The sequence below is a fragment of the Pipistrellus kuhlii genome, unplaced genomic scaffold (genome assembly GCF_014108245.1).
Source record: "Pipistrellus kuhlii isolate mPipKuh1 unplaced genomic scaffold, mPipKuh1.p scaffold_m20_p_10, whole genome shotgun sequence".
Classification (NCBI taxonomy): domain Eukaryota; kingdom Metazoa; phylum Chordata; class Mammalia; order Chiroptera; family Vespertilionidae; genus Pipistrellus; species Pipistrellus kuhlii.
Genome location: NW_023425405.1, coordinates 48597594 through 48609695, shown reverse-complemented (window position 1 = coordinate 48609695; position 12102 = coordinate 48597594). Strand labels below are relative to the sequence as shown.

Here is a 12102-nt window from a genome sequence, read left to right as displayed (position 1 = left end):
ATTCAGACATTGTGCCTGTGTGGACATAAAAATGCGTGGATGTCAAGTTTGACTGCATAGGTTTGACAAAGAGAAGTGTCATCGCACAAAAACATTCAGCATTGTGAGTAAGCCAATCAAACTAAAGCTGGACTCTATGAATTCACAGAAGCCTTAGAGTGTCTGGTAGGATCATTGTAATTTGGAGTCCCAACCCAGGAACCGACCTCTCTAAGACTGCCAAGCATTTTTCCATACTAGAATTGTCACAAACAACATCTCTTCCTTGAACAGGAACCAAATTTTCTAACCTTTTATGTATCTTTTTATCAGCTAATCCTTGTCTGTTTGGTTCCACTCTACTTTCCTCTTATCATGCAATTGATGAGGGGCCTGTATTTATGTTTTAAGAGATAATTGACATTCATTTTATTTTGAAAAAGACATGTAACAACTCTCAAAACAATTTAACCTTGAGTTGTTTTTAAAATAACATCTGTCGCCAAAACCGGTTTGGCTCAATGAATAGAGCGTCGGCTTGGGGACTGAAGGGACCCGGGTTCGATTCCGGTCAAGGGCATGTACCTTGGTTGCGGGCATATCCCCAGTAGGGGGTGTGCAAGAGGCAGCTGATCGATGACTCTCTCTCGTCGATGTTTCTAACTCTCTATCTCTCTCCCTTCCTCTCTGTGCAAAATCAATAAAATATATTTAAAAAATAAATAAATAAAAAATAAAATAAAATAACATCTGTCACTCTGCTTAGTGTGATGCACTTTGAACTCTTTTTGCTTATGAGGCTTATGAGCCAAGATGTACCCAGCTGCTATCTGGAACTTAGGAACTCAGCAGAGATGGATTTATGAGGAACTCGGTGAAGCTAAAGCTTCAGGCCCCTCACTTGCATGAGTCTCTTCCAAAAGCCCTGTATCTAATTCAGCATTTGTAATTTTCTACTGTTTTTCTAAAAGAGCACACAATCCCCCCCCCCCCCCCCCCCCCCCCCCAAAAAAAAAAAAAAAAAAAAGTACAAGTTTCAGCCTCACAAAACTCGGATCTGCCCCAGGACTGAGCAAGATCCCAGGGAGAAATGCACACACCGCAGTGATGTGTTCACCCTCTATGCACATGTTACCCCAGGCCCCAAAGCCCGCTGTGGCCCTCAGGCAGGAGCGGCTCTTCCATCACCAATGCCACGTACATAAGATTCTTGAGGCTAAAACTGAATGTCCCATGAACTCTCAGAGCATTGCGGAAAGTGGTGTTAGACAAGCTTAGCTTCTGACCTTGGCCTTGATGTTTACTAGCTGTGCGACTTTGGGAAATTTTTTACCTTCTCTGAGCACGAGTCTCAGGAAGGTTCCTAGAAAGAGAGCTTAAGACAAGCATTCGTGGAGGGAGGGCTCTAGGGAGAATCTGATAAGGGCTTGAGGGAAGCAGGAGAGAGCTGGGGAAGAAACTGGGCCAAAGGTGGTTTCAGGAGAAGCTTAGTATCAACCTGATCTTATGAGGAAATCTTGACCATGAATTGCACGGCAGAAGTTGTTCCAGCCAAAGGCAGAGGGCAGGGGCTGTTACATCACCACATCAGTTAGTCATTTCACAGCCTGCTCTCCCCTTCTCTATATCCCCTGTTCCCCAACAAGTCAGCTCTGCTCAGTTTTGAAGAAGAGAACAAAGATGAACAGTAGGCAGCTGACTCCCACAACCTCAGATGGATGGGTGTACCTCCATACAGGGAAATCTGGGCTGAGCACCCACTGTATTTCTTAGACTCAGTTATCTTCCCTTTAAAATTATAACAACCGTAACTATAGCGTAAGCTTATTGTGAGTATTAAATAGAATAATTAAACCACCCTGCATAGTACAGAACAGATAGTGAAAGTTCTACATATTGTAGTTCTTTTCTCTCCTATTTAATTTGTTTAGCTAACATAATTTAATGTGGTTCCTTTTTTTTTTTTTTTAAACTAGGATGAAGTGGTCCACCACCAAGCTATTCCTGTACAAATTGGAAAAGAATTAGAAAAAACAACACGCAAAAAAGTGTATGATTTAATATTTTTATTTTTAACTAGAGGCCCTTGGCCTGGGGGCAGGGATCAGGTCTAAACCAGCTCCATGACATCCCTCAAGAGATCCTGGATTGTGAGAGGGCAGTTCTCAGGTGATGCACCCCAGAATTGGGCTCCCTCCTCTCTAGTTCTGGGTGCATCACCCAAGAACCACAGCTGCCAAGTCACCACAGCTCAGCAGCTCCTGCGTGGAGCGCCTGGCCCCTCATGGTCATTGCGCATCATAGCTACTGGTTCATCAGCTGGTCGGCTGGAGATATATATATATATATATATATATATATATATATATATATATATCTCCCAGCCTCCTCTTACCCAAGCTATATGTGCACATTAAAACAGAAATATTAACCACTGAAAACATCAAATTACTGTTATAATTTTAGAATATTTGCATTTGTTCCTGTCTAGGTTGTATACTAGTATATTAAGCTCATTTAAAAAAAAAGTAGTACAGCATAATACTATCATTCATAATACTTTTATATGTCTTAATTTGGAGACAATTTAGTCTCTTTCCAACTTATAAATCATATCTTTATGGATAATTCCAATTAACTTTAAAGAGATGTTCAATGGATAAATTCTTTAAACTGTGTAGAATTTCATGGTTCAGAAGTATGTCAGCCAGCCAGAAGCCTAAAGCCCAAACAATAGGAACTATTTGCCACCAATTCACCTATGTAATACCTTTTCCACCTACCACCCCACCCACACACATACAACATTCAAAATAGATTCGGAGGCAGAAGTCACTGAGAAAATGTTCAAGGTTTAGAGGAACTAAAAAGATAAAGATAAGTGAAGACACAAAAATTCTGGAGAAATAAAATGATTTCTCTGGTGGCTGATCTCAAAACAAGAGAAAAAAGTAGGCTCTAGTAAATGGTTCTCAAAGCTAAGCCCTCCAGCACCAAAGTTGACAAATTCAGGTTAGTTCTGGGAGGCTGGGCAGGATGAGGGTAGAACCCCAGGATCTGGGGAGAGAGTGGGTAGGCCGGACAAATCTCTGCCCTCAGTGGCACTCAGTGGAGATACCCTCTGAGTCCCACTCATCTATGGTCTTCACCCCACTTCTGAGATCACTGAATTTATGAGCAGCTCTTCTGTTTCCTGGTGAGGAATTAAAAATAGGCAAAGGTAGCCTGGGATCAAAATAAAGCAAATGTGCGAGTATGTATGTGTGTTCATGAGTATGCATGTGTCTGTAGATATACATGTATATGTATGTATGTATCCCTCACAGAGAAGCGGAAAAGAAAAAGATTATCTTGGAACAGGAATTCAAAGAACTAAATGACTCCCTAAAGAAAGTTGAAACTAAAATTAACGCTGTAATTGAAGAGAAGGAGGATGTAATAAAGGAACTTGAAGGCAAACGAGCCTTACTTGAAATCAAAGAACGAGAATATAACCAATTGGTCAAGCTACTGGAATTAACCAGAGAGAATGAAGCAACTTCCCTGTCTGAAAGGTTAGTTGTATGTTACCTAAATTTCTCTTCAACTTATGTATGAGGGTTCAAAACATAATCTCAAACAAATGTGTTTCTTATAGAACTTTTCAATAAACATTTTTATAGAATATTAATTCAAATTTTACCATTACTAAAACATATATTATTAAATAAAGCATTTTAGAAACATTTTTTTCCATCCTTTACTCATTGTTTTCAATTTCCTGTGACCAAATTTTAAGGATGCAATCTACTGTATTTCGAAAGTTTCTGAAATGTGCCCCTGGAAAATCCTATCACTGGAGAACGCTATAGTTGAGGTTTGTTTTTGTTTTTATCACATGAGTGGTATTTCTGAGGAAATTATGACTTTTTCCTAATGTGAGCAATGTAGTGATGTGATTTCCCAAGAGTGTTACTTCTCATTTTAAGTAAAATTGCCAGGAAATAGTCTGCCAACCTACTATTCCATCTGGGGTTTTTGTAGGACGGTGGTGTTAAATGATACCAGCTTGCAAACAAAGTTGCTTTGGGCATCATTTACAACTTGATCCTAACATGAGAATAGTTCTGTATGTACACGCTGATCATACTGTCTTTAAAACTACCAAGGGAAGCTGATGACTCATCACTTTCCTTTGTCTCGTTACCTGGAACAGAGGGATTTTGGATCTCAATTTACGAAACTGTAGCATCGACAAACAGAACTACCACGATGAACTTTCTCGGAAGCAAAGAGAGAAAGAACGAGATGTTCGAAATCTGAAAAAAATGGAACTCCTCTTGAAAGTGTCCTGGGATGCCCTCGCTCAAACCCAAGCCCTGCATCATAGGCTGCTGGTAGAGGTGGGTGCTGTACACCACTGTTTGACTTTCAAGCTCAGTGCTGTCTTTTTTTAAGTAAAAAAATGTTGTAAAACGATGTATTAAGTATCAATAGGAAATGGAAAAGAACAGAGAAAAGATCATGTTAAAATGCATCCAACTAATGATAGAGCCTCTAGTCCTTTCATGTTTTTCAATCTCTATCTGCTATCCCAAGTTCAGAGAAAAGTCTTGTTTGGATCCTGTGTCAGCCTGACCAGGGGAAGCAGTTGAGCCATCCAGCCATTATGGGGTAGGACCAAGATTACTACACTCATCCTTGACTTACTAGAGTTCAGTATAAACTAATAATTTTACTACGTCCCAAACAATGCTAGAAACTTTGAAGACTTTAACTCTCCCACCTTTGCAATTCTTCAAAGATATAGTTTAATCCAATTTTTCAAGTTATTCTTGTTGGAAGTATTGGTTTATTATAAGCTTCTCTGTTTTAGCCCAAAACCTAACCTGTGGCACTCCATCTTAGAGTGAAATTTACAGTAAACAGCAGTATAATATTTGTTCCAAGTATTGATGGAAACCTAACTATGATCAGCAGGAGGCTCCTAAAACCAGCACGGTATTGCTTGTATTGATAAAACAATAATAGGATTGACAATTGTATTAGGACACTTCTAGCTATTGAATTCACAAAATAGCACTCATCGGCTATAAAACTAACAGAAATTAAAATGTATTAAAATCCTCTTTCTTCATTGACTTTAAGAAAAATTTAATTTTACTGTCTCTACCATCACCTGGTTTAGTCATCTAACAAGAAGAAATTAGCTGGGCCAGTGTTGATCAGTGGTTGAGTGTCGACCTATGAACCTGAAGGTCTCAGTTTGATTCCTGTCAGGCACATGCCCATGCAGCTCAATCCCCAGAGGGAGGCCTGGGGCTCAGGGAGCGTGTGCCGTGCAGGAAGCAGCTGATTAATCATTGTCTCTCATCATTATGGTTTCTATTCTCTTTCCCTCTCCCTTCCTCTCTGAAATCAATAAAAATATATTTTTTGAAAATGTTTTTAAAATAAGAAGAAATGAACACAAAATTCCAGCAATAAGAAATGAACAAAAGATTGAAGCTGAAGACTTTAAGTGCTCGAGTTTTGCCTGTTGACCAGATATCTAGAACTGTCTGCGTTATCTATGCAGCATGAGGTTTTTATCATTTTTATCTAATGACGTCTCTTTTTGGAAATGACAAGTGTTTATATTTTTTTAGGCCTGGTTTTTCTCAGTACACCTTTAAAGTTTTTCAAACTGTTTTTTATCTGGTCAACTTGAGATTTTTAAGAATCTCATTTTTAATTTGTAATAAAAGACTACTTTTTAAAAGTCAACAAACTGTAAGCACCTGTTAATAAAGGTCTTAAATAATTGTGTTTGGAGAGAGAGAGTGCGCTGTGTTTTTGTTCTAGTAAAGTTTCAGTGAGAGACCAACTGCCTCTGCCTTGTGATTTATAATTAATTGTCCCAGCCACAGTCCTACAGGGGGATGCAAGTACTTGAAAACAGGAGTGGGTCAGGCCAGTTACTCCCATCCTGAATGAACATTTCAGACTTGCAAACAATCCAAAAAGGAAAGAGATAAAAGGTAAGCGTGAAGGGCTCTGGCTATTTTTCAGAATTTGTTTCCCCTCGAGGCAGCTTTTGATTCTCCCATGGTCTTTGATCGTAGAGACTGTCCCAGAAATTCAAGCCACAAGCCTCATGAGCATTGACATATTTCAGAAAAATACCAAAGCCTTGAAGAAACTGAAGTTCACTGATATCAAATAACTGGGATGTTTACAGCAGCAAAAAATAATGTCTAATTTCTTCACTTTTATAAAAGTTACTGATATTTGGTTGTGCATTGAAAATGTCTGGAAGAACAGACTCCAAACTAGGAATAGTGACTCCTGGGGAGTAGAATTTGAAGTAGAGGTAGGAAGCAGAGATGTTTACTTTCTTAGTTTACATATTTTTAATGGTTATAATAAATGCTTTCCCCCCCCCCTAAGTATGAAATGTTACTCCATAAAAGCAAAGAACTGAAATAAATAAACTTACCAAACCTGCTGATACATGCAGTTTGGAGCTCGGGTGTAATGCTACATATCTCATCACTCCAGTATGATAATATAGCTGGAACATAACTAGAATCTATTAGGTTTGCATTTTGGCTGCAAGGAGTAATAGAAACTCAATTACAGTGGCTTACCTACATGGAGGGTGGTTTTATTCACACAATAAACATATTGGATAAGCAGAGGTAGGCATAGCAGGTAATTGCATATTCCAGGGTCCTCTTAGCTTCTTCGTGTGTCATCCTTAACATGTACATGTTATCTCCAAGATCACAAGATGCTCATTTCACCTTCAGGCATAAGATCATGCTGACGTGGGGAAGGGCAGAGAGCAAAAGGCGTATGGCAGCTGACTATTCCAGGAGCCCCGTCCAGCAGGCTTTCACCCATGCTGGCTCACTAGTCACCCTTGGCTGCATAGGAGTCTGAGGATGCCTGGATACATTGCAGCACTGAGCAAACCAGAGGTGCCATTAGCAAGGTCAACATGGAGGGTGGATATTATTGTCTGGGCACCCAACAGACTCTGCTGCCAATGGCTTACCTTGTTACCTCTTCCACAAAGCACAGACACTTAATTCCTGCCTGGAACTGGTGTGGGGGGGTTGTGTTTATGGAGAATTGAGAAAGGGGTCCAGGAAGCAGCTAGCCCAGGTTCAGAAATGAATATTTTATTGAAGTATTATTTGTCATTCAAAACATTGGAAATAGCTAAATATCTGAAACTTGAAATTAGGAAAATTAGTCGACAGCCTTTAGTTGGCAGAGAGTAGCTGGTGAGTGTGCTCTCCTCATATTGGTGATGGAGGCCCTGTAAGCACCCCTGGTTCCAGTTATCGTGCAAGTACAGAGTTTCCCACACTTGGGAGCAAAGCATTTGGAGCAGCCCACTCTTGGGCACCTGTGGCAGAGAATCAGGCGGGCACCAGGGTGCCTGCTGGGCTTTTCCTGTCCCAGAAGAATTAACTCCACTCTCCAACAGGAGAAATCAAACTCTTCCCTGCTGATTTCTTCACCTCTGCACGAACTCCTCCCTGATTACTCAAGCCCATGCTGGGCTGTCCCTCTTGACCTGCTATAGCCACTAGCTGCCAAAACTACAAATTCTGTCTATTGTTATATGGACTTCTCAAGACTATGTCTTACCTCCCTAAGGGCAGTGTGTGCTTCTGTCCAAGATAGGAGAGGTCCTGGGAGGCAGGACATCCTTGGGCAACTGAGGGTAGAGAAGGTGCTACTGAAAATGCACAGGTTCATGGATGTCGGGGCCTCTAAAGATACCCTATAGCTAGTTGAAGGAGTAGCATGAACCTCAGAAAGATCCCGTTAGATGACCTTTAAATCACTACACAGTATGATCTTCCCTTCTTGGGACAAGTTTTAGCCAATATCCTACTTTGGTGCCTAAAATTATGTGCTTTCATAGTAGAAGATAAACCACATCAGATTGGAGTCATGTGCTTTTAACATAAAGGTCCAGCCCTAAGCTTACCCTAAGTCAAAAATGCTGTCAGGCCCCGATGCTGGCCCTTCCTGTATCCTTGGTGGGCACTTCCCAGCAGCTGTCATGTGTCTTATTCCTCTCGCCACTGTTATCCATCATAAAGAATCTGGCAAGTTCATTCCCAATAAGGCAGCAAAGACTGATGGAATGAAATGTTGCCTTCTGCTCAAAGTACTTTCACAGGGGACACAAGCACAAGCTCATACAATAGAAAGGTAATGGGGAATTTCTAGACTAAATAAGAAAGGTTAAGAGGCTTTTCTCTTGTGTAAGAACTTTTCCAGCTACTCATCAAACCATCACATAAAAGTAGCCAACTACTCTCATTGTTATCAATAAGTGGCTCCATTTTTTCTTTAATCTATAGGATTTAAATTCACACTTTATAAGTATAATAAATATCATTAGAATATGCATGTTTCTGAAGTGCTGAGTGATGAGTTAGAGAGGCAGTAACATACAATATTACAATCATGGGTTCTTAGTCTAACTGCCTGGATTTAAACCTATACCACTGAGGCAAGTTGCCTAAATGTCTTCGTTCCTCATTCTCCTAATCTGCAGGATTGGTGATAATAATATTACCTACCTCATTGGAGTTATTGTGAGGATTAACTAAGACCATACATACAAGCATTTAGAAATTTCCCTGACACATAGTTAATGCTTTATAAATGATAGCAGCTATTATTATTAAGACATTTTATTTCCAAATGAGTGAGAAATAGTATATTTACAGCTAGAATTATAGAATTTTTTTGCAGGTCTTTATATTTTATTTTTCAATGACTCCATGAAGAATATTCTGCAAAATCAGTGTTCCTATATGACTCAGAATCATCATTTCTCCACCATTTTCAAAAGGTACCTGATCAGTTCCCTACATGACCTTAAATATTTCTTTCTTGTATAAATGTCTGTTTGAAAATTTGACTTCCAGATCGAAGCTATCCCTAAAGATGATTCTCTTGCTGAGAGGAGGAGAGAGCTCCACAAAGAAGTTGAAGCAGCTAAAAGGAATTTGGCCCAACAGGTTCATATCCCCTCTCGTTTAAGCTCCTATCTAAGAATGGTTAAGATGAAGTGGGTTTTTAACATTACTTCACGAAACCTCGTTAATAAGAGCATCAGTAAAGAGAGTATGATCCTACCTAACCCGGGTCCACTCCAGGCCTACATATCGGAGGAGAAGGGAGGGAGGGGGGAAGATGTACTTGAAGCAGCAAAAATTATACAAATTCATATTTTAAAATAGAAGCTACTGATTATATTAAAACAAACAATAAATGCTTTATTTCATCAATGTTTAATTTAAAATTATCAATTTAGTCAAGCCACTGCCAAAGAATATTTAAACATGCTTTTTATGTCTCTTCTTTTTCTTGAGTGTACTTTAAAATACAGTTTGAATAAGAAAAAGTTCTATCCTGTTAAATGTGTTATTATATTTTCTCATTCTTTTATAAGATTAAAAAAAATACTTGGAGCTAAGGCAATAGAATTACTTTGTTTTGTGGGGGTGGGGGGGTTGTTTTGTTTTTTTAAATATATTTTATTGATTTTTCACAGAGAGGAAGAGAGAAGGATAGAGAGTTAGAAACGTCAATGAGAGAGAATCATCGACCAGCTGCCTCTTGCACACCCCCTACTGGGGATGCCCTTGACCGAAATCGAACCCGGGACCTTTCAGTCCACAGGCTGACGCTCTATCCACTGAGCCAAACAGGTGCCGGCTGTTTTGTGTTTTAATAAAAGAAATTCTACATAGGAGTTTAAAAATAGTCTAAGATAATGGCCTTAGTGTGTTCTTTCAAAAAAATAAATCATGATATCTTGTGTTCTTCAAAAGAAAATCCTATCAGAAGCTGAGGCTAAGTTAGTAGAACAGCAACTTGTAGAAGAAAACAAGCTTTTAAAGGAACAAGAAACCATTCAAAGGCTGATATTCAGCCTTCTTCGTATGACTCAACTCAAAATTGATGAGAAAGAGCAAAAATCCAAGGATTTCCGGAAAGTTCAGGTAACTGCATTTTTGTAACCATCCGTAAATCACTACAAAAATTCATAAGACAAGTCAGTTTCATCATTTTATTTTGTGTCATCTATTAATACATCCCCCCAAAAAGACAAAGGGTGAAGGAGAAAAACAATGTTGCTATTATCCCCAAGATACTAAATTTTTATATTTGTATAATACTTCACACATAGTGTTACTTAATATTAGTCTCTTCCTGAATCCTATTCTCACTGAGAACAACATAAAATTAATACATGTCAATCTTGGCTCTGATGTCTAATTTTCCTTTAACCACTCATGCCAAATGGGTTTTCCTTTCACAATCCTCAAATTAAGATCAACAGAAACTAATTCCTTAAGTTTTTATCAGCAAATACTTCATCTTTAGATATGTTCCTTACACTAGGCTAACTGAGTTAGACGAAGGATCCAGTATCTTTATATTTGAAGAACTAGTGTATTTAGACTTAGTATATTTTTAGGATTTTAGAAATGTAAAGTGTTGACTTAAAATACTTATGCATAGTTTGTAACATCTCCTTATGGTGCTTTATTGTGTAGGAAAGCACTCTCAATGTATAAGGAGAATAGTGCTTTAAAATCATGGCTTGTCTCTCACAAAGTACCACAGAGGACTCAATAAGTAACATTTATCAAAGCTTACTACAAACCCCGTTCCCTCATCCATGTTCCACAAACTCCTCGCTCACCTGACCCACTCTTTGGCTCCCTCAAATGTTCCCCAAATTTTCCCCAAAATTCATCCTGTGCAGGCTCTTCCTTTTCCGCCTCTCCATTCTTTCGCTTCCTTGATTAACCCTCTGTCCTAGCTAGTGTGATTTAGTTCAGCTGATTAGGCAATTTTCAGACCTCACCGAATCAGCACAAAAGATTTTTCATAATGGAATAGAAATGAGATGGGGTGAGGCTGGAGTGTTCATATGTTGCTGGTGGTGGGCTTTATTATTATTATTATTATTATTATTACTATTTCACACATAATTTTTTTATATTTCAGCAAAAATATATCAACATTATGAAGGAGATCAAAGCAAAGGATATTGAAATCAGGATAAACAAGAAGAAAACACGTGAAATTCAACGGAGGTAAAAAAGATTGACATGATGATTTATCTAGTTAGGTGGGGGGAGGGAGGACATCCTAATTTCACAAGTTTCAAAAACATTGGTATTTCTACAGACTCAAAGAGTTTGCTCAGTTATATGACACTATTCGAAATGAAAGAAACAAATTTATTAACTTACTTCACAAAGCTCACCAGCAAGTAACTGAAATAAAAGAAAGGCATAAAATGTCACTAAATGAACTGGAAATTTTAAGAAACAGTGCAGTTTCTCAAGAAAGGTAAGTGTTATAATAACTCTTATCCTTTCCAAGTTTTCTGATTTACTAACCTCTAAAACACTCTGGAGATAATAAAATAGAAAAGAATAGTATTTTATGAAGCTAGAAAAGCCCTTACTCAAACACCTTTCTTTACAGATGATGATCAAAGCATCTGAACGTGACTCCTTAGGCTTCTACTGCTTGAGAGCCATCTATTTTTTAAGTGAATGAAAAACTGTAGTGTATAACTATGCTTACTATGTTTATTTTAATTTATCCAATTAGGGGGGTTGGGGGGGGGAAAGCACCAATTTGATCATTTGCCTTTAAAGTTAAAAGACAATCAAATGTTTCTTAACCAGCATTCCCTGGTTGTAGATTTGAAGCTCTTATGTACTTGTAAGAGGCAGTATAGTGGTTAAGAGAGGTGGGTTTCTAGATTCAAATCCCAGCCCCGATACTTACTAACTGTGTGACCTTGAGCCCAATACCTTCCCTCACTGGGCTCACTTTTTTTACACATTAAAAAAAGTCTTTATGTCATAGGACTTTTTATTATTAAACAGGTGCATGAAATTCGTGCTTGGCGGAAGGTGTGTGTGTGTGTGTGTGTGTGTGTGTGTGTGTGTGTGTGTGTGTGGTGGGGTGTTGCTCAGCTCAGCCTGCACCCTCTTCAATCTGGGAACCCTCAGAGGACGTCCGACTGCCAGCTGAGGCCTGATCCCAGGTATTGGGCCTAAACTGGCAGTCGGACATCCCTCTCACAATCTGGGACCACTG

At 38.9% G+C, this 12102-nt stretch overlaps 1 protein-coding gene across 1 annotated transcript in view; it reads left to right on the top strand.

The window, feature by feature from the left end:
* CCDC146 (coiled-coil domain containing 146) overlaps positions 1 to 12102 on the top strand; it is a 104127-nt gene that overhangs the window by 76886 nt on the left and 15139 nt on the right. Inside the window, exons 7-13 of the mRNA XM_036429635.2 lie at positions 1956 to 2029; positions 3306 to 3533; positions 4175 to 4361; positions 8898 to 8990; positions 9807 to 9977; positions 10993 to 11081; positions 11176 to 11340. Coding sequence (XP_036285528.1) covers positions 1956 to 2029; positions 3306 to 3533; positions 4175 to 4361; positions 8898 to 8990; positions 9807 to 9977; positions 10993 to 11081; positions 11176 to 11340 — 1007 coding nt within the window. The remainder of the gene's footprint in view (positions 1 to 1955; positions 2030 to 3305; positions 3534 to 4174; positions 4362 to 8897; positions 8991 to 9806; positions 9978 to 10992; positions 11082 to 11175; positions 11341 to 12102) is intronic.